Below are 25,097 nucleotides of genomic sequence, written 5' to 3'. Positions count from 1 at the left end.
ATTTGTGTGTGTGTGTGTGTGTGTGTGTGTATTTAGTTCTGTACAATTTTATCACATGTGTAGGTTTGTATATCCACCACCATGTCAAGATATGGCCATCACAACAAAGGTCCCTCCTTTTGCCCTTTTATCACCACAAGTATCTCTCTTGTTCCTCCTCCCCCCTCGCCCTTCTCTCCTACCCCTAACCCTTGTCAACCTCTAATCTGTTCTCCATTTCTAAAAGTTTGTCATTTCAAGAGTGTTATATAAATGGAATCGTACAGTACTTAACCTTCTGGAGTTGGCTTCTTTCACTCAGGTAATTCTCTGGAGAACCGCACATGTTGTTGTGTATATATGAATAGTTTATTCTTTCTTTTTTTTTACTTTAGTTATTTATTTATTTGGCTGTGTTGGGACTTAGTTGCGGCACGCGGGCTCTTCGATGCTGCATGTGGGCTTCTCTGTAGTTGTGGCATGTGGGCTCTAGAGCACGTGGGCTTAGTTGCCCCGCGGCATGTGGGATCTTAGTTCCCCGACCAGGGATCGAACCCACATCCCCTGCATTGGAAGGTGGATTCTTAACCACTGGACCACTAGGGAAGTCCCAGTTTATTCTTTCTTATTGCTGAGTGGTATTTCATGTATGGATTGACCAGTTTTTTTAGCTATTAACCCAGTGAAGGACATCTGGGTTGTTTCCAGTTTTTAACTACAGTATTATGAATAAAGCTGCTATGAACATTCATGTATAAGAGTTTGTGTGAATCTAAGTTTCTATTTCTCTGGCATAAATGCCCAAGGGTACAATTACTGGGTTTAACAATTGTTTAAAAAAATCTTTATTTTACCAAGTTTATCTGCTTGATTTATGGATAATTGAGAAAGACTTTAAAGTTGATTTATCGATTTATGTATTTTGAAGCTATTTTATAAGATGCAGACAAATTCAGAATCTGTAACTTTCTATCTGTAAAATTAGAACCCCAGCTCCTGCGATAGTGGTTCAGGAATCCTACTGGGCTACTAGGACCAGAAACTCCACAAGATGTAGTGGTTTGAGCCCTCTTTAACTCTGTGGCAATAATAATGTGGTGTCATAGTTACGGAGAACATGAGAAGATTAGTCTGCAGTTGTGCGTCCTTTTGATAGTAGGCATTTCATTACTTTAACGGTCATCCTGAAGGCAGGAAGTGAGCATACTATTTCGCCCACAGATGTCCCTGGAGGAGAGGAAGTGGAGGAGGACGGCTTCCCTTTAGCTGAGGTGCTGGCCGTATATGCTGGGAGCTGGTAGCCTGGCTTGAGAAATCTGGTGTGTTTGTTTATTTGGCATAAACTGACAAGAAAGTTCTCTTTCCTGTGGAGTTGACATAGGAGAAGAGATGCTACAAAAATATGAGAAGGCAAAGATGAGCCCTGCTAGGAAATCTCTCCCCCCTTGAAGTTCTTTTGCATTTGTGCCAGCTCTACCCTGGAGAACTTACTCCCCAGGCAGGCAGAGGTCAACTTATCCATCCCCCTGCCTCTGGGTAGCCCTGCCCCAAGTGCCTCTGACAGTCACACCTTCACATGTGAGCTTCTTCTCTGGTTGCATCTGTTCATCTTCCCAGCCCAGTTCTTCAGGCTCTTACACCCTGGCCCTCAGGGATCCCTCTTCCTTGAGCTCAGAGCACTTACTGTTCTCTCAACACCAATTTAGCAAAGCTGCCCGGATTCAGCCCCCAAGAGAGCAGGGCACTCTCCCGGTGTGAGTTTCCTATCGCTGCTCTAATAAGTTGCCACCAACTTAATGGTTTAAGACAACAGAAGTTTGTTATCTTACAGTCTTGGTCAGAAGTCTGAAATGGGTCAAAGTCAAGGTATGGGCAGAGCTGTGTTCCTTCTGCAGGTTCCAGGGGAGAATGTGTCCCTTGCCTTTTCTGGCTTCTCCAGGCTGCCCTCACTCCTTGGCTCATGGCCCCTCACAACTCCAACCTCTGCTTCTGCGACCACCTTCCCTGACCCTGACCCTCCTGCCTCTCGTGTAAGGACCCTCGTGATTAGACTGGGCTTCCCGGGACAATCTAAGATAATCCCCCATCTCAATATCTTTAACTGAACCACATCTGCAAAGTCCCTTTTGCCCTGTAAGGTGACATTCACAGGTTTGGGGGGCTAAGGGGAAGATGTCTTAGGGCAATCACCTGGTTGACTGTACCCGTTCTTCTCTTCTCAAGCCCATGGCCCTCTTCAGGCCCTCCCTGTGCCTCTTCTGGAAGAGTCCATTAGCCCCCTGACTGGTCTCCCATGTCCATCCGGCCCCTCTACAATCCCTTTCCACTGTAGCCAGAGTGTTTGGCCCAGAGTCTACTGGATAAACACAGACCCTTAACCCTGACTCAGGGTCCTTGATGAGCTGTCTTACCACTTTTTCTTGTCTTATCTCTCACTAGTTTCCTTTACATGCATTAACTACCAGCCTATTACGGCATTTATTTATTCTAACATGCCCAGAGCTTTCCTGCTTCTATGCTTTTACTTCTTTCTTTGCATCTGAAATGCCCTTTGCCCTCATTTTCACCTGTCACAATCCTATTTGGCCTCATCATCAAAGGCCTTAAAATGTGGATGACCGTTGACCCAGAAATTCCATTTCCATGTATAGGAGTTTCATACTATGGAAATAATCCTGAGGGTTGTGCATAGATGCAGTTTCAAAGATATTCACTGAAGCATTGTTTTTTATTTTACTTATTCTGTTTGCATTGTTTTTAAAAAAATTTTTTTATTGAAGTATAGTTGATTTACAATGTTGTGTTAGTTTCAGGTGTACAGCAAAGTGATTCATATATATATATATATATATATATATATATATATGTGTATGTATATATTCTTTTTCAGATTCTTTTCCATTATTGGTTATTACAAGATATTGAATGCAGCATTGTTAACAAAAAGAAAAAAGTAGAACCAACCTAAATAAACATCCAACGATACGGAGCTGGTTAAATTGTGGAATAACAAGAAGTGAAGTATGCAGTGAACAAAAGCCAAACACCCTAAAGTATTAATGCGTTGAAAAACACTTACGATATATTCAAAAGCAGATTACAAAACCCCCTGTATAGGAAGATTTTATTTAAAAATTATATTACATATACATTAAAAAAGACAGGACAGCAGCATTCTAAACTGTTGATGGTGGTTGTTCCTGGGTAGTGGGATTATGGGTGATTTTTATTTTCTTATTTTTATTTGTCCATACTTTTTCTCCCCTACCATGACCACATGTTACTTTTATAATAATAAAAAAGCTATTAAAACTATTAAAACAATCATTCTACCCACCCTACCCAGGCCAAGTCAACCCTGTCCCTCCCTGAAGCCTTCCACAGCCATCATCCTGGATGAATGTGAAGGCTCTGTCCCTTGACCCTCTCGCACTGTTTGAAGCTCTTAGCACGCCCCCTTTTATTTGTATTTAAGAAGTTGCTACAGAGCAATGTCTGGGTGTGGGGCTTCATCTCCGTGGTGTGAGGCTGCAGGGCTGCTCTGCCCTGGGGCGGTGCCCCAGCTAGAGAGGGGTGTGCCCAGACATCCCGAGCTGGGGCTGGGGCTCAGGGATTTGAAGGGTCACTTTTGCTAAGGGTCCTGTGTCTGGAGGCGGGGTGTCGTCTGGGAAGGCAGGCTGTTTTCAAAATTCCATTCCTGTTCTCATGGAACTGGTGGTCTGATTAGGGAGATAAGGCAACAGCACCTCACATGTTATAGGAAAATACGAACATTGCTGACAGATATCATGTGGGTCCTTGCCAAGTGAGTGGCAAGAGGGCAGAGGAGGGAGAGGTAGCCACAGGTCAGGGCAGAGGAGGCGTGCTCTGGGCTGGTGACGCATCCATCAGGTCAATGCAATTTTGCCCCAGACTTATGTAAATGTAACCCAAACACTCGGGTAGCTCAAGGCTGCTGTGGGCCACAGTCTATAGCTTTCATTTCAAATAGCACGCTTTTATTTAAAAAAAAATTTTTTTTTGCAGGATCTTTGTTCCCCGACCAGGGATAGAACCCATGCCCCCTGCAGTGGAAGCGCGGAGTCTTAACCCCTGGACTGCCAGGGAAGTCCCTCAAATAACATGCTTTTATATACAAAGAACGTTACAGAATTCCAGGAAAACCAACAACCTCAGTGGAAACAGTAACTCAGAAAAGGTACCCTGGGCAGTTTTCAAATGTGTTTACTGATCAATTGCATTTAATATATAAAATATCTATTGAAACCACTGGGCTTAAGCTGTCAAATGTAAAACTCGATGGCTTGGCCTCTGACCTGGGAATTTCCTGAAGGAAGTGGCTCTTGTGGTGACAGCAGGAGTCTAGGTGTGCTAAGTAGAGTCCGGGATTGAAGAGTTGATCACCCTGCAGCCCTGTGCCCGCAGCCCTGTGCCCTCTGCGCACAGCACCAGCGCACCCTCCGCTGCAGCTGGTGGTTTACACAGCTCCCTTCTTAGCCAATCGGGAATCCCAACTGTATTTATCTATGTAGTCTTAATATTCCAGTCAGGAGTGTTATACTCTGACAAAATAGAAATTCCAGTGTCGTTTAGAAATAGTCCTGGAGAGTCATACCAGTTACGGCTGCAGAATGACAAATGGGTGCACGACCCTGGTCTGATGTCACTGTCTGATGTCACTGTCCCCTAGCAGAGCAAACCCATGACTTTCCCTTTGCAATTTCCCCCTGACCCTCTGGTGAGTGGTTTTCTTAAACTTCTGTGTTGACAAATTGGAGAGCAGCTGACAACCTCCTCAGATTTTGAGCAATTCTTTCCTTGCGACATCAGCCCTGGATCTACTTTTTAATATTTTATGCTAATGAAACAACACAGGGAGTTCATCGAGCATTTCTGGAACACTTATTATGTGCCATGCTCAGAGCCATGTACTTGGGAAATTACAGGGATGGGTAAGGCGTGGACCGTCTTCTAGGAGAGCAAAGAGTAGAGGAGATGAGATTTAAAGAGGAAAATACAAGGCAAGATGGGTTTCCCTAGAGACATCCAGGGTGGTTCAAAGATAGGAAAGTCGTTTCTAGACAGGTAAGTGGGGAAGAGGGGAGCAGGAAAGGAGAAGAGCCTCCTGGAATAGTACACGTGTAGTAGAAAAAACATGAACTTTGCATCAGACAGACGTGGGTTCAGAGCCGGCTGTCTTTTCGTAACGGGGTGATCTTCTGCAAGTTACTTAGCCTGTCTGAGCCTCGGCATCCTTATCTCTGAGGTGAATGGTTGTTAGGACGTGTAGTGGGTTGAATGGTGCCCCTCCCCAAAAGATACGTCCACATTCTCACCCCCGGGACCTGTGAATGTGATCTTATTTGGAAAAAGGGTCTTTGCAGATATACTTAAGGATATCAAGATGAGAGCACCTTAGATTACATAGATGGGCTCTCATGACAAGTGTCTTTTTAAGAAATACAGAGGGGAGACACAGAGGGAGGAGGGGAGACAGTGTGAATACGGAGGCAGAGATTGGAGCGATGCAGCCACAGCCAAGGAAGTCTGGAGCCCCCAGAAGCTGGAAGAGGCAGGAAGCTCTCTCTCTCTCTTAGAGCCGTTGGAGTAGCTTGGCCCTGTTGCCATCTTGTTTTCGGACTGCTACAGAACTTTGAGAGAATACATTTCTGATGTATTAAGCCACCCAGTTTGTGATAGTTTGTTACTGCAGCCCCAGGAAACTATACAGGAGGATTGAGTGTAAGAATGCATGTGAAGGACTTCCCTGGTGGCGCAGTGGTTAAGAATCCGCTTGCCAATGCAGGAGACACGGGTTCGAGCCCTGGTCCAGGAAGATCCCACATGCTGCAGAGCAACTAAGCCTGTGTGCCAAACTACTGAGCCTGTGCTCTGGAGCCCGCAAGCCACAACTACTGAGCCTGTACGCCACAACTACTGAAGCCCACGTGCCTAGAGCCCGTGCTCCGCAACAAGAGAAGCCACCGCAATGAGAAGCCCGCGCACCACAACGAAGAGTCGCCCCCACTCACCGCAACTAGAGAAAGCCCGCGTGCAGCAACAAAGACCCAACGCAGCCAAAAATAAATATAAAAAAATAATAAATAAATTAAAAAAAAAAAAAAGAATGCATGTGAAGCATGTAGCAGAGGGCCTGGCACCAAAGGCCAAGGGAAGGATAATTAGCAGAGAGAAGGAATGGGGGGAGAGGGAGTGCCTTTTGGACGGTGACTCTGTGTGAGTGAGCACAGGAGGTGTCTGGGGAGCGAAGCCAGTGGGCGATGAGTGGGGTGCACGGTGGGGTCGGGTGCCGGTGCTCATGGGGGCCCAGGAGGAAGTTAAGACTGGTCATGAGGCCCGAGAAGGAGGAAGGTCCACAGAAAGAGAGGTGGTGGGGTCTCCAGAGGCCATTGGCGGCCAGACCCAGAGGTCATGCCAACAGGCCCTGGAAGTTGCTGGGCTGCTGGTCTTTAAAGAAGTCCTGTGGGAGGACTTCCCTGGCGGTCCAGTGGTTAAGACTTCGCCTTCCAATGCAGGGGGTGAGGGTTTGATCCCTGGTCGGGGAGCTAAGATCCCACGTGCCTTGTGGCCAAAAAACCAAAATATAAAAACAGAAGGAATATTTCAAATTGCTCAAGCAAATTCAATAAAGACTTTAAAAACGGTCCACATCAAAAAAATCCTAAAAAAAAATTAAATAAATAAAAGAAGTCATGTGGGCTTGGGAAGCGGGAAGCAGCGAGAGGGGTGGACTAAAGATTTGAGTTCAGTGTTTTCTGAGCCCTCCATAACCCCCCCTGGATTCTTGTGTCACCCTGACTGTAAAGAAGGTTATGTTTAATTTGATTTAAAGAAATTAAAAGGATGTGACATATCTTGCAAATGCAGGTTTGTGGGCTAAGATTCACATTCTCCACAACAGATTTGAAGATGAATGTTTAAAACTTTTGTAGTGTTTTTGGAAGGCTACCCAAGAAACTGGAGACAGTATTGCCTCTGAGAAGGGAACTAGGAGGCTGGTAGGGTGACCAACTGTCCCAGTTTGCTGAGAACTGTCCTAGTTTTAGTAATGAAAATCCCATGTCCCCAAAAGTCCCTCAGTTCAGGGCAAACTGGGACAGTTGGTCACCCACTAGGGAGAAGGGGAGATTTGATTTTTCACTGTTTCCTTTCAAACATTTTGTGTTTGTACTTTTACTTTGTATCCATGATATCTAACACCCCTCGCCCCCAGAACATCAAACAATCCCCCAAACCCCTGTAACATAAAAAAACCCACCATAAGTAAAAATTAAAGGTAAATGAAGAACTGAGAAAAACATTCACATATTAATGTGAGGAAACAAAAATATTATTCCTTATCTCTAAAGAGCTTTTACAAATCAATAGGAAAAGATAAACATCTCCATTGAAAATGAGCTAAAGACACTAGCCAGGGGACTTCCCTGGTGGTGCAGTGGTTAAGAATCCACCTGACAATGCAGGGGACACGGGTTCAAGCCCTGGTCCGGGAAGATCCCACATGCCACGGAGCAACTAAGCCTGTGCTCTAGAGCCCTCGAGCCACAACTACTGAGCTTGTGTGCCACAACTACTGAAGCCCGCACGCCTAGAGCCTGTGCTCCGCAACAAGAGAAGCCACCTCAATGAGAAGCCTGTGCGCTGCAACAAAGAGTAGCCCCTGCTCGTGGTAACTAGAGAAAGACCCCACGCAGCAATGAAGACCCAACGCAGCCAAAAATAATAAATAAATAAACTAGCCAGAAATTCACAAAAGAAGAAGTACAAATGGACAGTATTAGAAAACATCCCCCCAATATTTAAAGGGATGAATATTAAAAAATAATCTCATACCAGTTTTTGCCAGTTAAATTACTAAATAATAAAAAAATAACTCTTAGTCAGCTCAGGCTGCTGTAACAAAATACCATAGACTGGATGGCTTAAACAACAGACACTTATTTCTCACAGTTCTGGAGGCTGGAAGTCCAAGATCAAGGTGCTTGCAGATTTGGTTCTTGGTGAGGGCCCGCTTCCTGGCTTGCATATGGCTGTCTTCTCCCTGTGTCCTCATACGGTAGAGAGAGAAAACGCTGGTGTCTCTTCCTGTTCTTATAAGGGCACTAATCCCACCATGGGGCCCCACACTTACACCCTCATCTAACCCTAAATACCTCTGAAAGGCCTCATCTCCTTATGCCATCACATTGGGGGTTAGGACTTCAAAATATGAATTTTGGGGGACATAAACATTCAGTCCATAACTAATAAAATACCATGGAAGGGTAAATTGATATAGTTCTTGGCAGGATGTATATAAGTCTTAACAATTTTTGTGACTTTTAACCCAGTGATTTTTTTCACATCTAGGAGTTTGCTTTAAGGCAGTAGGCCTTGTATGTGAAGATGGGTGTGCAAGGATGCTGGACCCTCTGCTATTTGTGAGGGCAAAGCCAACACGCCAAGGTCACTGGCATCAGGGCTTTATCTTGTAAGTGAAAATTTCAACTGTCCAGAAAACTAGAGAGGATCATATAAAGATATCCATGTTCCAGCCATCTTTTTATACAAATTTATTTTTTTATTGAAGTATAGTTGAATTACAATGTTGTGTTAATTACTGCTGTACAGCAAAGTGACTCAGTTATACATATATATATATATTCTTTTTCATATTCTTTTCCATTATGGCTTATCACAGGATATTGAATATAGTTCCCTGTGCTATACAGTAGGACCTTGTTGTTTATCCATCCTATATACCAGTTTGCGTCTGCTAATCCCAAACTCCCAATGCAACCCTCTTCCACCCCCCTCCCTCTTGGCAACCACCAGTCTTTTCTCTGTGTCCCTGATTCTGTTTCAGTTTCATAGATAGGTTCATTTGTGTCATATTTTAGATTCCACATATAAGCGATATCATACGGTATTTGTCTCTTTTTGACTTATTTCACTTAGTATGATAATCTCTACTTGCACCCATGTTGCTGCAAATGGCATTATTTCATTCTTTTCTTATGGCTGAGTAGTATTCCATTGTATATATGTACCACATCTTTATTCATTCATCTGTTGATGGACATTTAGGTTGTTTCCATGTTTTGGCATGTTCCAGCCTTCTTAATGTGTTTCCATATTTGTCTCATATTTTTGAAATTGTTAAGTAAATAAAACATATACAGAGAGATGTAGCCCCTCATGTACCACTCCCTGGATCCTGTCTTCTCTCTTCCTCCCTAAAGGTGACCACTGCCCTGAATTTAGTGGCTATCCACCGTACATGTTGACTTCTCTTGCAATTAAACATATTTATAAGCAGTAATATACTGTTTTATTTTACATGGTCTTTATTTAGCTTTACATAAATACTATCATGCCGTAGAGAGTCTCTGACACTTGCTTTTATTTTGTGCTCAACGTTATTTTGGGGATTTATCCATGTTGGTAGATGTAGCCTTGATTATTTTTGACTGCTGTTTGGTATTTCGTAGGATGAATGTATCACCATTTGTTTATTCATACTGTTGAAGTATATTTAGTTGTTTACATGCTTGTGAACTACATTCACTGCTGCAGTGAACATTCTGTGCAAGTTGCTTTGTGCACGTAGGTGAAAGTTTCGCCAAGTGGTATACCCAGGAGTGCATGTACTGGGCCATGGGAAGAGCATCTTTAAATCTCTTAGCTATTTCCAGAGTTTCCTCCAAAGTGATATACCAGTTGTCCTAACAACAGCAAATAGTTCCAATAGCCCCACATCCTGGCCAATGTGATGGGAAGATAGCTATGTGGTGGTTTTATTTTGGATTTCCCTAGTGGCCAGTGGGGTTGAATGATTTTTCATATGTTTACTGGCCAAATGGGTTTTTTTCTTTTCTGTGAATTGCCTTTCTATATCAATATCTATTGCTACTGGGTAGTTTGTCCATACCTTAAATTTTTAAAAAAAATTAAGATATAATTTAAAAAAATAAAAAGAAAGGAAAGTCCCTGGCAGCCCAGTGGTTAGGACTCAGCACTCTTACTGCCGTGGCCTGGGTTCAATCCCTGGTGGACAAACTAAGATCCCACAAGCTGCATGGCACAGCCCCCCCAAAAAAAAAAAAAAAAAAAAAAAAGGTATAACTGACACTTAACATTATATTGGTGTCAGGTATACAATGTAATGATTTGATATTTGTAAATATTGTGAAATGATCACCTCAATTAGTCTAAGTAACATGTTAACATCTATCACCACACATAGTTACAGTAACAGCTTTTTTTCTTGTGATGAGAACTTTTAAGATCCACTCTCTCAGCAACTTTCCAATACTGAATGCCGTATTATTAACTGTAGTCGCCATGCTGTACAATACATCCCATGACTTACCTATTTTATAACTGGAAGTTTGTATTTTTGACCCCCTTCACCCATTTTGCCCACCCCTTACCCCCTGCCTCTGACAACCACCAATCTGTTCTCTGTTTCTGTGACCTTGGTTTCTTGTTTTGGTGTTGTTGCTGTTGTTGTTCGTTTTTGTTTTTGTTTTAGATTTCACAGATCGTTCACGTATAAGTGACATCATTCACGTATAAGTGAGATCATTCACGTGTAAGTGACATCATTCACGTACAAGTGAGATCATTCACATATAAGTGACATCATTCACGTATAAGTGAGATCATTCACGTATAAGTGACATCATTCACGTATAAGTGAGTTTTTGTTTTAGGTTTCACGTATAAGTGAGATCACGTATTTGTATTTCTCTGGCTTATTTCACTTAGCATAATGCCCTCAAGTTTCATCCACGTTGTTGCAAATGGCAAGATTTCCATCTCTTTACGGCTGAATAATAATATTCCATTGTATATATACCACATTTTCTGTATCCATTCCTCTATCAATGGGTATATCAGTTGTTTCCCTATCTTGGCTACTGTGAATGCTGCTCTAAGGTACATGAGGGTGCACACATTTCTTTGAAATAGTGATTTAATTTCTTTCAGATAAATACAGGGAAGTGGGATTACTAGATCATATGGTAGTTCTATTTAAATTTTTTTGAGAATCTCCGTATTGTTTTCCATAGTGGCTCTCCCAGTTTATATTCCCACCAACAGTGCACAAGTGTTCTCATTTCTCCACATGCTCACCAACATTTATTATTTTTTACATTTTTTTTTTACCTTTTTGATAATAAAAACTTTGATAATAAAAACTTTATCTTTTTGATAATAACCATTGTCCATTTTTATTGATGATTTAAAATTTGAAATTGTCTGAACTATTCTTAATCTTTTGCTTTCCACAAGGATTTTGTATCAGCTTGTCTAATTTCATGAAAAACCCTGTTACATTTTGATTGGAATTGCATTTAATTTATACACTAATTTGGAGATAATTGGTATCTTTACAATCCTGTGATTTCAGTAAGTATGAACACAGTGTATCTCCCTGTTGGGTCTTCTGTTATGTCTTGCAATAAAAGTTATGATTTTCTGCATAATGGTTGTGTGCAGATTTTATTGTATTTATTCTTAAGAATTATTTATTTATTCTTAAGAATAATTTATTTTTATTGTATTCTTATTGTATTTAGTTTTTGTTGTTTTACTAATAGGGTCACTTTGTTGTTTTACTAATAGTGTCACTTTAAATATTACATTTTGTAATTATATAGGAACATAATAGATTTTAAAGATTAGTCTTATTTTAGCAAACTGCTGAACTCTAATAAAATTCTCTTATGTAGAATTCTATGGAATTTTTCTACATAGACAGTCATATCTTTAAATAATAACTATCTTGCTTTTTTTTTTTTTTTTTTTTCTTTTGCTGTACCACATGGAATGCAGCACCTTAGTTCCCTGACCAGGCATCAAACCTGTGCCCTTTGCATTGGAAACACAGAGTCTTAACCACTGGACCATCAGGGAAGTCCCTTTTGCTTTTTCTTTTTGAAACCATATACCTTATATTTCCTTTTCTTTTTTCTTTTTTTTCTGTACTGGCCTGGGCATCTGATCCAATGTTGACTAGCAGTGATAATATTGGGCATTTTTGTCTTGTTCTGATTTTTAAAGGGAAAGTGGCTTATATTTTTACCATAATTGTGAGGTTTGCTCTATTACTCAGGTCAAGGACACTCCCTTCTTTTTGTGGCTTTCAAAGATGTTTTTGTGTGCTTGTTTTCCATAAGTGGATGTTGTTGATTTTTACCCAAAGCTTTTTCCGCCTTGCCTTATAATTCAATAATTTTTTTCTTTATACATTTTGAGCTGATATTATGAAGTGCACATAATTATAGCTTCCTGGTACATTTCTCTTTTTATCTTCTTTGTATCCTCTTTGTCTGTAATAATGACTTTTTTTTCTTAAGGTCTGTTTTGTCTGATAGTAGTATAATCAGCTTTCTCTTGGTTATCATTTGGCTTTTCTTCTTTTTTTCCTTGAAGTATTGTGTCTTTATGTTTTAGGCCTAGCTCTTGAACATTGCTAGATGTGTGTCATCCAACCTGATAATCTGTTTCTTTTTACTGCTGACTGTCATTGTTTGGATTTTTTCTATCTTATTTTATACTATTTGTCGTGCTGTTTCTATGTTTTCTCCTGGGTCAGTCTAAATTTCTTTGTTTCCAGCTCCCCACCCTCCACCCCTCAATGGTTTGGAAAACATATATTCAATTCTATTTTTTTAGCATCCTCTCTTAAAATTTGACTGTACATTCTAGCCACCACAAAGTCTACAGTTATCACCTCTTTCTTTCTTCTGAGCAATACAAGGACTTTACTACACTTCCACTCTCATCACCCCCTCCCCATCCTAGGTGCTATTGCTGTCTGGTATTTTGGTTCCATCTTATTTTTTAACTCTGCAGTTTATCCTTATTATTGTTATTGTTTTATGCAGTCACTGCCTGCTCCTCTTTACCCCTGTATTTACCAATTTCTTTCTTTATCTTTTCCTCTGGCATTTTCTTTGTGGGTTTAATTTTCTTCTTCCTGAAGTATCTTCTTTAGTAGTTCTTTCAGAAAGGACTGTTAATAATAAACACACTGCCTGTTTTCTGAAAAAAATGTTTCTACTTTCCCCAATCTCTGAATGATAATTTAACTACCTAGTTAACCCCCTCACACATCCCCCTGACCTTAACCTTCATGTGCTTCTTCTAGACTGTCAGGGTCTGAACCTCTGTGCTCAAGGCCCAGAGTATTGAGGAGTTAATGAGCCCAGGAGCAGCCCTTGACAGTTAAGGACCAGTGTAGGGTATTTTAGAAATACCTCTGCTTTCTTGACCCAGCAGTGGGATAATTCTGTGGCATGTGCCTTAACCTTTCTCCTAGACTTTCCTCATGGATGAAGCTCAGCTGACCACGTGGTAGCTGGCTTAATAAACACCTTTTATTGGCTGTTCTCCCGTCCCCGTATCATGTCTCCACTTGTCTGCCAGTGTTTCCTGCTTTCCCAAATAAATTATCTGCACTAAAATTCTCAGGGCCTGCTTTGGGGTTGGGGGAGGGAGTGGCATTCAAGCTAAGGTAGCGTGGATGGGAATCTACACTGAAGGACATAGTCTCAGCACTTCTTTTTGGATCTTCTCCTTCTATCGTTTTTCATCTCCTTATAATTTCCTAAACTCTACCTTCCAGCAAATTTTTCTTCCAAGATATCTGGTGTTTGTATCGGAATTTTAAAAATTAATTTACTATATATTTTCACTTCTGTAAGTTCTTTTTTTAAAAAAATTTTATTGGATTATAGTTGTCTAAAGGTTCTTTTTCAAATCTTCCTCTTCTTTTCTAGAGATGTCTTATTCTTTTGTTTTCAATTCCTGCTGTTTAGTCTATGATGATTTTTTTTTTCTTTCTTTCTTTCTTTCTTTCTTTCTTTCTTTCTTTCTCTCTCTCTCTCTCTCTCTCTCTCTCTCTCTTTCTTTCTTTCTTTTTGGCTGTGTTGGGTCTTCGTTGCTGCACGCGGGCTTTCTCTAGTTGCGACGAGTGGGGGCTACTCTTTGTTGCGGTGCGCGGGCTTCTCATTGCTGTGGCTTCTTTTGTTGTGGAGCACGGGCTCTAGAGCGCAGGCTCGGTAGTTGTGGCGCACGGGCTGAGTTCCTCCTTGGCCTGTGGGATCTTCCTGGACTAGGGCTTGAACCCATGCCCCCTGCATTGGCAGGCGGTTTCTTAACCACTGTGCCACCAGGGAAGTCCCTAAGCACCTGTTTTTAATTTTCCTGAGTATATACCTAGGAATGGAATTGCTGGGTAATATGGTATTATATGTTTAACTTATTGAAGAACCACCAGACTATTTTCCACAAGAACTGCACCATTTCACATTCTCACCAACAATGTACGAGGTGAGGGATTCAATTTTTCCACAATCTCTCCAACACTTTTCGCTTCTTACTATATCCATCCTGATGAAGTGTGAAGTGGTATCTCGTGGTTTTGATTCACATGTCCCTGATAACTAATGATGCTGAGCATCTTTTCATGTATTTTTTGGCCCTTGTATATATCTTCTTTGGAGAAATGTCTATTCAAGTCTTTTGCCCATTCTATTTGGGTCATTTGTCTTTTTCTTTTAAATTTATTTATTTTATTCATTTATTTTTGGCTGCATTGGTTCTCCATTGCTGTGTGTGGGCTTTCTCTAGTTGCGGTGAGCGGGGGCTACTCTTCATTGCAGTGCGCAAGCTTCTCACTGCGGTGGCTTCTCTTGTTGCGGAGCGTGGGCTGTAGGCATGCGGGCTTCAGTAGTTGTGGCTCACGGGCTCTAGAGCGTAGGCTCAGTAGTTGTGGCGCACGGGCTTAGTTGCTCCGTGGCATGTGGGATCTTCCCAGACCAGGGCTTGAACCCGTGTCTCCTGCATTGGCAGGCAGATTCTTAACCACTACGCCACCAGGGGAGCCCTAGCTGTGCTTTTAAAGAACATTTGTTGGGACTTCCCTGGTGGTCCAGTGTCTAAGACTCCGTGCTCCCAGTGCAGGGGGCCCGGGTTTGATCCCTGGTCAGGGAACTAGATCCCGCATGCTGCAACTAAGAGGCACAGGCTGCAACTAAAAGAGCCCATGTGCTGCAACTAAAGATCCTGGGTGCTGCAACTAAGACCCGGCACAGCCAAATAAATAAATATTAAAAAAAGAAAAAGAACATTTGTTATATTTAACACAGCATTTGGAGATGTTTTGTAGTGGGTGGATTTTCAGGTTATCTATTAAAAAGAAAAGTTGGAAATGGAAATCCTTAAGTGGCTTTTCTGCTATATCATGCTAATTCTGCCTCTTCGGCCACTTCTTTCTTGGGAACATCTTCCTCTCCTGGGGCAGTAAAGGGAGTGGTGGGGTGTGAGGGGTGTGCGTGGGGAGGGGGAGGTTGGGGACAGAGGGTTTCCCAGACTTTTAGGGCAGGTGCCGTGACGTGGGAAGCAGCGGGGTGGGCTTCCTCACCGAGCTGTGTCTTAGGCTGCCTGTCACAGAGCCTGGGGTCCCAGCATGAGAGTCCCCATCCTCCTCTGTTTTGTTAGCTACCTCTTTTAGCAAGAATTAGTTTAGCAGATGATTAAGAATTAGGCTCCAGGGAATTAGAGGTTGGGAAGAAAGATTGGTGTGTGTGATGTGTATGTTTGTGGTGTGTGTTTGTGGTGGTGTATGTGTGTGTGTTGTATATATGGTGTGTGGTGTGTATGTGGTGTGTGCGTATGTTTGTGTGTATGTGATGTGTGGTGTGTGTATGGTGTGTGTGTGGTGTTTGTGGCGGTGTGTGTCTGTGTGTTGTATATATGGTGTGTGGTGTGTATGGGGTGCGTGCATATGTGATGTGTGGTGTGTGTATGGTGTGTGTGGTGTTTGTGGTGGTGTATGTCTGTGTGTTGTGTATATGGTGTATGGTGTGTGGTGTGTATGTGGTGTGTGTGTGGTGGTGTATGTGTGTGTTGTGTATATGGTGTATGGTGTGTGGTGTGTATGTGGTGTGTGTGTGGTGGTGTATGTGTGTGTTGTGTATATGGTGTATGGTGTGTGGTGTGCATGTGGTGTGTGTGTGGTGGTGTATGTGTGTGTTGTGTATATGTTGTGTATATAGTGTGTGTTGTGTGTGTGTTGTGTATATAGTGTGTGTTGTGTGTGTGTTGTGTGTATGTGTGTGTGTTGTGTATATAGTGTTTGTTGTGTGTGTGGTGGTGTATGTGTGTGTGTTGTGTATATAGTGTGTGTTGTGTGTGTTGTGTGTATGTGTGTGTTGTGTATATAGTGTGTGTGTGTGTTGTGGGTATGTGTGTGTGTTGTGTATATAGTGTGTGTTGTGTATATAGTGAGTGTTGTGTGTGTGTTGTGTGTGTTGTGTATATAGTGTGTGTTGTGTATATAGTGTGTGTTGTGTGTGTGGTGTGTGTATGTGTGTGTGTTGTGTATATGGTGTGTGGTGTGTGTGTATTGTGTATATGATGTGTGTTGTGTGCATGGTGTGTGGTATGTGTGTGGTGTGTGTGTATGGTGTGTGTGTGGTGTTTGTGGTGGTGTATGTGTGTGTGTTGTGTATATGGTGTGTGGTGTGTGTGTGTGTGTGGTGCATGTGGTGTGTGTATTGTGTATATGATGTGTGTTGTGTGCATGGGGTGTGGTGTGTGTGTGGTGTGTGTGTATGGTGTGTGTGTGGTGTTTGTGGTGGTGTATGTGTGTGTGTTGTGTATATAGTGTGTGGGGTGTGTGTGTGTGTGTGTGTGTGTGTGTGTGTGTAAGGTCAGGGAGGAGTCAGGGCAGCAGAGGTGGTTGGAAGTGTCTTCGGGAAGAGTCCTAGCATCTGACGGTCCAGCCGTCATTTCAGGAAGGCCTGGACTAGAGACCAGGCCCCTCATCTTTAACTTGTCCGTTCTCTGGCCAGGACCCACACTGACGGTTCCCGTCGGGGCTGGAACCGGATCACTCACACCTAGCCGGACAGGAAGCATCAGCTCTCTCCTTCCTCTAGACATGGCCGCTAAATTGGCTCAGGTTGAGGTGTTTTTCCAAACTTCCCTGGAACTGGAGTCTGGCCCTGGAAACCGGATCCAAAAGCTCAGTTGCTCCAGTCTGGATTCTTCCCTGGCCTGCACCAGCCTGCCCCGGACAGCCAGCCTTCCTGGTCCTGCCGTCTGTGGGGCACTGTCTGAGGGGGGACCCGCGCCTGTGTAGGGGCGCCAGGAGGGCCAGGCAGCTCCTTAGGGCAGCTGCTAGGAAGTCTCCCACCAAAGCGTTCAAAGCCTTATCGCCTTGGAGGTGTTTCTAATACCATTTCCGTTAATTGTTTCCTCTCGGTCATTAGGAGGAGGCCTATCCCCTGTGGTGGCAGCTCACAGCTATTGTGGTGGGAAAGGGGGGGCTGACGGACGTCACAGCTCGGGCTTTATCTCCCCTCGGCCCAGGGTGTCCACAGCCCGGGGGTCACTCACCAGCAAGACAGTCCCAAGCCACAGAAGGTCCTGGAGAGCATGGCCTAGGTCTGGCGGCACCACTGTGGAGGCTGAGTTTCCCGAGGGACCTTGGAGTCACCCGCAGCCCCCATTTGCAGGGGAAGGTATGGTCTTTGGGGAAGAGGGCTGGCTCATAGTGGGAGGAAGATGCAGGACTGATCCCCACCCCTGGGGAGCTGGGGCTCTCCATCCCTGGGCTAGCTTGGGGGGTGATTCACAGCCAGGGACCCTCCCAACGCCACCTCCTCCACTTGCCTCTGGAGGTCCTGTGGCTGCTTCCACTCTTGCCTGGGCTTTACTGCTTGTAATACTTGACCAGATGGGACAGGAGTGAGCTCTGCCCTCACCTCTGGGTACCTTCTGGAAGCAGCCTGGTGTACCTGTGTGTTGGGCACCTGCTTTAAGACCAAGCCTTGGCCATATCAGACATTAGAGTGTTCCTTCCACAGATACATCATGGATGGGGTTTACCTCTCCCTTGTTTGGCTGGATGGGGCAGTGGGTGGTAAAGGAGCTCCCCACCCCCAGGGAATCTCAGGTGACAGACTCTGCACTTAATTTTGCAGCTTTTCCAGAGGAGGGAGCTGTGCCCGGGGCCCTAAGGGACTCGGGGTATGCTGTGCCAGCCAGGGCCAGTTGTCCTTTTCTGGGGCGGCCACACCACAGGGAACCTTGCCCACCACCCAGGGCTGCTGGACTCCTGTCTATTTATCAGGTCAACTCAGCAAATGTTGCCTGAACACCTCCTGGGTACTGCGCACTGTGCTAGGTGCTGGGTTGGGGATGAGAGAGGAGTTGGTGTACACTGTGGGTGATTGACCAGAAAGCCTGGTTCCTGAGTGTTCTCAGAGCCTGGCGCCCGGGGTAGGAGCAGAAGCGAGACGGTTCCTACTCCCCAGTTTGCTGCCGAGCGTGAAAGGATGAAGAGGAGGAGGGAATGAGGTGCCCCCGGCTCTGAGCGGCCGCGGGAGCTCAGGCGATGACACCTGGGGGCGTGTGGAGGCCAAGGCAGGGCTTTCCCCTCGGTGTGCAGCAGGGACCACTGTTTGGGGAAGGGTGCCCGGGGTCCTGGATCACAGTGATTGTTACTCTTTGGGCCTGGCCACAGGCTTTTTTGGGGACCAGCAGTCCATGTTTAAGGGGCAGATGAGAGTGATTCTCTTCTCTTGCTTGAAAAAAATTCTCCCCACTTCATGCATGGCCAGGAGCACATAGCACCAGCCACCTGTGTGACCAGTGATCGCGAGCTCAACTCTCCTGCTTCTCCGCAGATGATCCCTGCCAGGCTCGCGAGGTTGCTGCTCGCTCTGGCCCTCACCTTGCCAGGTAGGTCCAAAGGTGCTGCCACTCTTCACTCCTGCCTCAGGGCCATTGGGAACCACCCCCTGCCAGGGAGGTGTGTCTGGAGCCCACCTGTGTGCCCAGCCCCACGTTCGGCTCATGCTGGGGCTGCCGGAGTCACTGGTTCCCTGGTTAATTCCTCTTATGAAGTTTCTGCAGAGCCCACTGCCCTGGACTTGTGTTTCTCAAGGACCAGGTGCCTGTAAATGTCTTCTCCAATTGGGGAACTAAGAAGCACCAGGGCCACACAGAACAGTCCTGTATGCTGGGGATGGAGGATGGGGAAGAAGGAATCCAAGACTTGGGCAGATTATTAGCTTTAGAATAGATTGTGGAGCTCATCTAGTTGTACAGGTGTACATCCGATAGTACCGATGAAGAGACTGAGGGTCAGAGAGGAAAAATGACTGCTCCAAAGTCACACAGAACCAAAATCAGAGGCCAGCTCTCCCTCACTGTACAATACTACCCTCCTTCCCTCACTGAGATGCTGAGTCTGTGAAAGGCAAGGGGGACCCTTTTCTGACCCTAGTCTCCATTTAGATGACTAGGCCAGCAGCGTCCAGCCTGCAGCTCACAGGTTGGTCTGGGGCAAAATATACATTCGTCATACCCTCTGCATCTTCCTACTAGGTGTGTTCTGTGCCAGGGGATCCAGAAAACGTAGAGATTGGCAGCTGTGGTTTCCACCTGCCAACACACACACACACACACACACACACTGTGAGAGTGGCAGGAGATAGCATATGACCCTGCAGGAGTCAATACTTCACAGATTCTATGTGTCAGGCACACAGGTTGATCTGTTTAGAATTCAATATATTCAAGATATACCAGTAGATTAATGTAGAAGGATGCTCATTACAATCTATGTACATATCAGAAAACTGGAAAATGCTAGAACCTATACCAAATACATTTAGATGCAAAATATAATGCAGCCACCAAAAATGTTTTGTAAGTATGGCATGATAAATATGATAAATTCTTTACAATATATTGAGAAATAAGCAGGTTATAAACAGTTTGCTCAGCACGCTGACAAATTTGCAAAAAATCTGTAACTGTATATACACAGTAAAATAGAAATAAAAGATAAACGCTAAAATGTTAACTCTAGTTATTGCTGAATGTTGGTTACAGATGATTTTAATTTCTTTTTATTATTCTTCCATAGTCTACAAATCCTCTCTAATGAGCATGCAGTACGTTTAAAATCAGTGAATATATGTCATTAAAATGAATAGGTTTCCTGAAGAACAGTTCCTCCATTATTGCTGAGTCCTGGGTCATATTTTGGGGCTGAAAGCAACAGCTTTACTGTCATTGAGGATGGAAAGTTCTTCCCCGGAGCCTGATTTCTAACAGACGCAGCCTCGTTTCTACCAGGCTGCAGTGGTTTGGGCTGGTGGTGCCAGCTGTGCTCACGTGTGGCCTTTCCCTCCAGGGGCCCTTTGTGGAGAAGGCACTCTTGGCAGGTCGTCGATGGCCCGCTGCAGCCTCTTCGGGGGCGACTCCATCAACACCTTTGACGAGAGCATGTACAGCTTCGAGGGAAGCTGCAGTTACCTCCTGGCGGGGGACTGCCAGACACACGCCTTCTCGCTCATAGGTGAGCCCGGGGCCGGAGGGGGGGAACTCAGAGGCGGGTGGGGAGTGGGGACAGCACAGCTCAGCCCTGGCAGGTGAGGGCCTTGGGGATTGCGGGTTGGGATTTCCTACTCTTAGGACAGGGCCTGAGCGGAGAGCGTGGTGGGGAACGGCCTCTCCACGACGTGGGGATTCCCTCGGCTTCTCCCCGGGCCTCTACCCGTGGGAACCTGGTGGATGGAGAGAGTCTTTGTGCTTCTCCAGTGGTTGAGTCTGTTGCTCTGGGTCCAGGCAATGATCCGGAAGCCCCTAAGCGTGGAGAGAATTGATGACCCAGAAGGTGGTTTTTAATAACAAAAGCCTGTAGAAAAGGGAAGGAAGGTTGCATGTTCTTGCTGGAATTCAGAGTATCAGCTGATGTTGAGCACCTCCTGTGTTCCTGGCAAAGTGCTGGTATCATGCCCGTGTTATCTCTGCCCCCCTGCGGCACATCAGGCTCACCTGGAGGCTGGTTAAAACAGAGTGCTGGGGTCCCCCATCCCTCCCACCCGGCCCAAGGTTTCTAAGTCAGTGGATCTGGAGTGGGGCCTGAAATGTTCATCCTTAACAAGTTCCCAGCTGCTGCTGCTGGTTTGGGGCCCCAAGTTTGAGAAGCACAGGCCTGGGGAACAGTGGAGTGCAAGACTGGGTCATGGGGGGAGGCTGATGGGGCTAAGTCTTGCTGTCTGATGGGGGAGTTTGTTTCTTGATTCAGCAGGCGACGAGGGGCTAGTGTAGAGCCTCAGCAGAAACAGGTTCTTTGCCAAGATGCTTCTGAAAGGGGGAGAAGCGGGATGCAGGGTGGCCTTGACCATGGTAACCAGGCGGGTGGTGAAAAGGACCAGAGACACCCCTAGGGCATGATAAGTTGAGGAAGTCATCCTGAACTCTGAACTCTGGGGACCCGTCTTGCTTCAGAGGCAGCAATGGAGAGAAAAAGCACCCCCTCACCTTCCCTGGGAAGCTGAAGGCCCCAGGTCCTTCCTCCTCAGGTGGTCCCAATGTTTATTTCAGTGGATTTCTCCACCTTAAAAGTCACAGTGCATTTGTTTTGCTTGCTTTTTAAGAGTCCACATGTGAGATCGTACAGTATTTGTCTCTCCTTGTCTTATTTCACTTAGCACAGTGCCTCCAGGGTCCATCCACGTTGTCACAAATGTACCGTGGGCACTTGGGGGCATGTCTGTCAAAGTCAGGGTAACACTGACTCCTCTTCCTCACATCCACGCGGGTTGGTGTCAGAAGTCTGGCCTCTCTGGCCATCCTTCTCTGGGTTTCAGGGGCCAAGGAGGAATGGAAGGGCTCTCTAGTTCAGAGCATCTCCGTGGGATACCCCCTCTGCGTCCTCCTCCTTTTCTTACAACAATTTGCTCTTGTCAAGTGTCAATTTTCTGGCAGGTAGTTGGCTTAAGTCAGGCTATAGGTCAATCCCATTTCAATGTAGATTGGTTTAATTCCCACCCCAAATCGTGCTGCTAACATCAGAGAGCACGGGCGGCTACTTCTTCTGTTTTTGGGGGTGAGAGTGGGGTGTTGGCAGGAGAGGGATAATCTGAGGAGCTGGGCCCGGCAGGGTGGGCTGGCACTGCTGCTCTGGGGGCCGGAGGTGCCAAGGGGCGCAGCACCCCTGGACGCTGCCGTTCCATCCTGCAGGCACGGCTGTGCCCTCCCACACGTCTCTGCTCTATTGTTCTCCAATGACATCCTGTTTCCTCGCTTCTAAATTGCAAGTTCCCGTTCCTCTCCTGTGAACCTTGTTCACATCCTGGGTAAAGTGTTTGTGTCCGAGCATGAAGGGCCACCTGGTGCCAAGGCGAGGCCCCTTGCCCTGGTGTTGGCTCCCGGTCCGGCAGGCTCCATCCAGGGTCCCAGGTCAAGGCTTCTAGCCGGCCAGCACGGGGACCCGGGAGAGACCTTGGGAGTTCTGGTGGCCCCTGAGCCACCCTGCGGGAAGTGGCTCCCCAAGCAGCCCCGAGAGAGCCACGGACAACCAGCAAGGTTCTGAGTGAGCTCCCCAGCCTGAGCCTCTGCCTCCCCATCAGTATGTGGTCAGGTCACACCAGATCGCTGTTGTGCAGCTTTTGGACGATGATCACCTGCATCAGAATCACAGGAGTGGAGGATGGAGTGTTTGTTAGAAACATAGAGTAGTGATTCCCACACTCTAGACTCAGAGGAAGCACTCGGGTCTGACTCTGTTTCCAGCTGCCACCTGCTTACCTGAATGCTCCTCGCTCACCTGGGGGAGGCCTTGTTCCCTTACTTAGAGCCTCAGTTCCTGAATTCAAGAGGCCAGACTGGAGATGGGGCCGTGGGAAGAGCTTCCCTGGCTTGCCTCTGGGATGGACACCTCGCCCATCTTCTGGCAGATACAGGAAGTGCGGGCCGGCAGGTCTGCGGACTGTGGGAGTGTCCTCCCGCCCCGGGGCTCGCTGGCAGTTTCTTTTCTTTTTTTTTGGCGGCACCTCGTGGCTTGTGGGATTTTTTAGTTCCCTGACCAGGGATTGAACCCAGGCCCTCGGCAGTGAGAGCGCGGAGTCCTAACCACTGGACCGCCAGGGAAGTCCGTCGCTGGCAGTTTCTAATGGCTCATCTTCCTGATGGCTGCACATCATCAGATGCCCTCCTGAATTCTGCAGGGAGGGAAGGAAGCAAATAAAACATAAGGCTGATGGAGAGTTCTCTCCTGCACTAGTGGTTAACTGAATCCTGAGCCCTCAGACGCCCCGTTAGGTGGCTTTGTGTTACAAAGGGAGGTTTGGACTTGGAGTTAGAAAACCCTGATGTGGGCTCTGCGCGTGTTAGCGGTGTAAACCAATAGTTCTCAACCAGGGTGATTTTTTTCCCCCAGAGGACATTTGGTTGTGTCTAGAGACATTTTAGATTGTCACAGCTTGGGGGGTGGAGGCTAGTGTCATCTGATAGGTAGAAGCCAGGGATACGGCTAATTATCCTACGTGCACAGAGTGGCCACCACAACAAAGAAGTATCTGGCCCGCAGTGTTAATAGCGCCGAGGTGGAGAAAGCCTGTTGTAAACTTGGGCCTCAGTTTCTCCAACTGTAGAATGGAGTCAGTATAGATTAGTGTTTTGCAAACTGAGTCACAACATATGGGTCATAAAATGAATGGAATGGTTGTAACCAGCATGAACAAAAATTACGGGGAACAGAATAGAAGACATCAGAAAGTACCAGAGCGCCTGGCACAGGGTTAGGGTAGGGATGTTATGTGAAACGTGTATGGTGCATGCACTGGGTCATGAAGTTACTGGCATTTTTACTCCACTTTCTGAGCAAAAATGTTCTTTCTTAAAATTTTATTTTTTATTGAAGTATAGTTAAATTACAGTGTTGTGTTAATTACTGCTGTACAGCAAAGTGACTCAGTTATACATATATATTCTTTTTCATATTCTTTTCCATTATAGTTTATCACAGTGTATTGCATATAGTTCCCTGTGCTCTACAGTATAGGACCTTGTTGTTTAGCCACTCTCTATTTAATAGTTTGCATCTACTAACCCCAAACTCCCAATCTTTCCCTCCCCCTACCTCGGCCACCACACGTCTGTTCTCTATTTCTGGGAGTCTGTTTCTGTTTCTTAGGTAGTCTCATTTGTGTCGTATTTTAGATTCCACGTATAAGCGATATCATATGGTATTTGTCTTTCTCTTTCTGACTTACTTCGCTTAGTAGGATAATCTCTAGGTCCATCCATGTTGCTGCAAATGGCATTATTTTATTCTTTTTTGATGGCTGAGTAGTATTCCATTATATATATATGTGCCACATCTTCTTTATCCATTCATCTGTCGATGGACATTTAGGTTGCTTCCATGTCCTGGCTATTGTGAGTAGTGCTGGTATGAATATAGGGGTGCATGTATCTTTTTGAATTATAGTTTTGTCTGGATATATGTGAGCAAAAACGTTTTAAAGCCACTTGTTTAGATGGTCTCCAAGCTCCTTCATGCTGCCGTGGTATGCTTTTCTGAAGTCTCCTCCTTCCAAACCTCCCCTTGCTGCCCCTGCCTTGGGTGTGGAATTCCACAGGGTCCTGCAGTTCTGTCCTCACCGAGTGTCCTGATCCCGGCATCTCTACCCCCACCTCCACCAACGGGCTGCTGCCTTACGCAGTGCTGGGCTCTGGGTGCCCTTGGCAGGCTCCTCAGCTTCCAGATGCCATCGCTCCTGGGGCCATGCAGAGCCCACCCTTCAGACGCTTAAACCAGCCCCCGGTCTGAGTCCCAATCCCGTCGTCACTCACCAGCTGTGTGACGACGGGCAAGTGACACCGAGTGTCAGCTACCTGGTGGACCCAGGTCCCACGGGCTCTGGAGTCAGGCTGTATCACCTTTTACCTGGAAGAGATGGGAGCTCCCATGCACCCCAACCGTGGGAGGCTCGGGGCTCTGTCACATTCTCCTGGTTCCCTTTTGATTGACTTCCTGCTGGAGTCTTGGCTGGCCCAGTCTTCAGGCCCTTCTTTCCTAGTGGTAGTGACCTCTCGGCTTCCCCACGGCACCTGTTCAGCCCTGCTTCCCACGGAACAAGGGACTGTTGAGGTGATCTTACATCCTTGAAAGCCTTGAAGGCAACTGCAGGATGGTGGTTCACCCCAAGCTGGCTGATTGCGGGCAGCGTTCCCCACCCACTCTCCAGCAAACACCGCCACCCCGCCTCCTGCCCCACCCCTGGCTCGCTGCCTAG

At 45.7% G+C, this 25,097-nt stretch overlaps 1 protein-coding gene and 1 long non-coding RNA gene across 4 annotated transcripts in view; one reads left to right on the top strand and one right to left on the bottom strand.

Annotated features, from left to right (window-relative positions):
• The window catches only part of VWF (von Willebrand factor), a 202,589-nt gene that overhangs the window by 45,944 nt on the left and 131,548 nt on the right, over positions 1–25,097 (top strand). For 2 of the 3 annotated variants that reach the window (XM_082349754.1, XM_082349752.1), the window contains exons 1-2: positions 18,629–18,741; positions 20,204–20,368. In XM_082349754.1, coding sequence (XP_082205880.1) covers positions 18,687–18,741; positions 20,204–20,368 — 220 coding nt within the window. In that variant the 5' untranslated portion in view covers positions 18,629–18,686. Of the gene's footprint in view, positions 1–4,005; positions 4,178–8,349; positions 8,471–17,367; positions 17,520–18,628; positions 18,742–20,203; positions 20,369–25,097 lie in introns of those variants that run through there. The other variant, XM_082349753.1, reaches the window with a different exon arrangement.
• Positions 8,552–25,097, bottom strand: part of LOC309609022 — a 447,877-nt gene continuing 431,331 nt past the window's right edge. Inside the window, exon 2 of the long non-coding RNA XR_014233205.1 lies at positions 8,552–13,852. This is a non-coding gene — a long non-coding RNA (uncharacterized lncRNA). The remainder of the gene's footprint in view (positions 13,853–25,097) is intronic.

The sequence above is a fragment of the Balaenoptera borealis genome (assembly GCF_965194805.1).
Source record: "Balaenoptera borealis genome assembly, chromosome: 13".
Lineage (NCBI taxonomy): Eukaryota > Metazoa > Chordata > Mammalia > Artiodactyla > Balaenopteridae > Balaenoptera > Balaenoptera borealis.
Note: the sequence above shows the minus strand (reverse complement) of the source record. Positions and strands in the feature narration are given on the sequence as shown.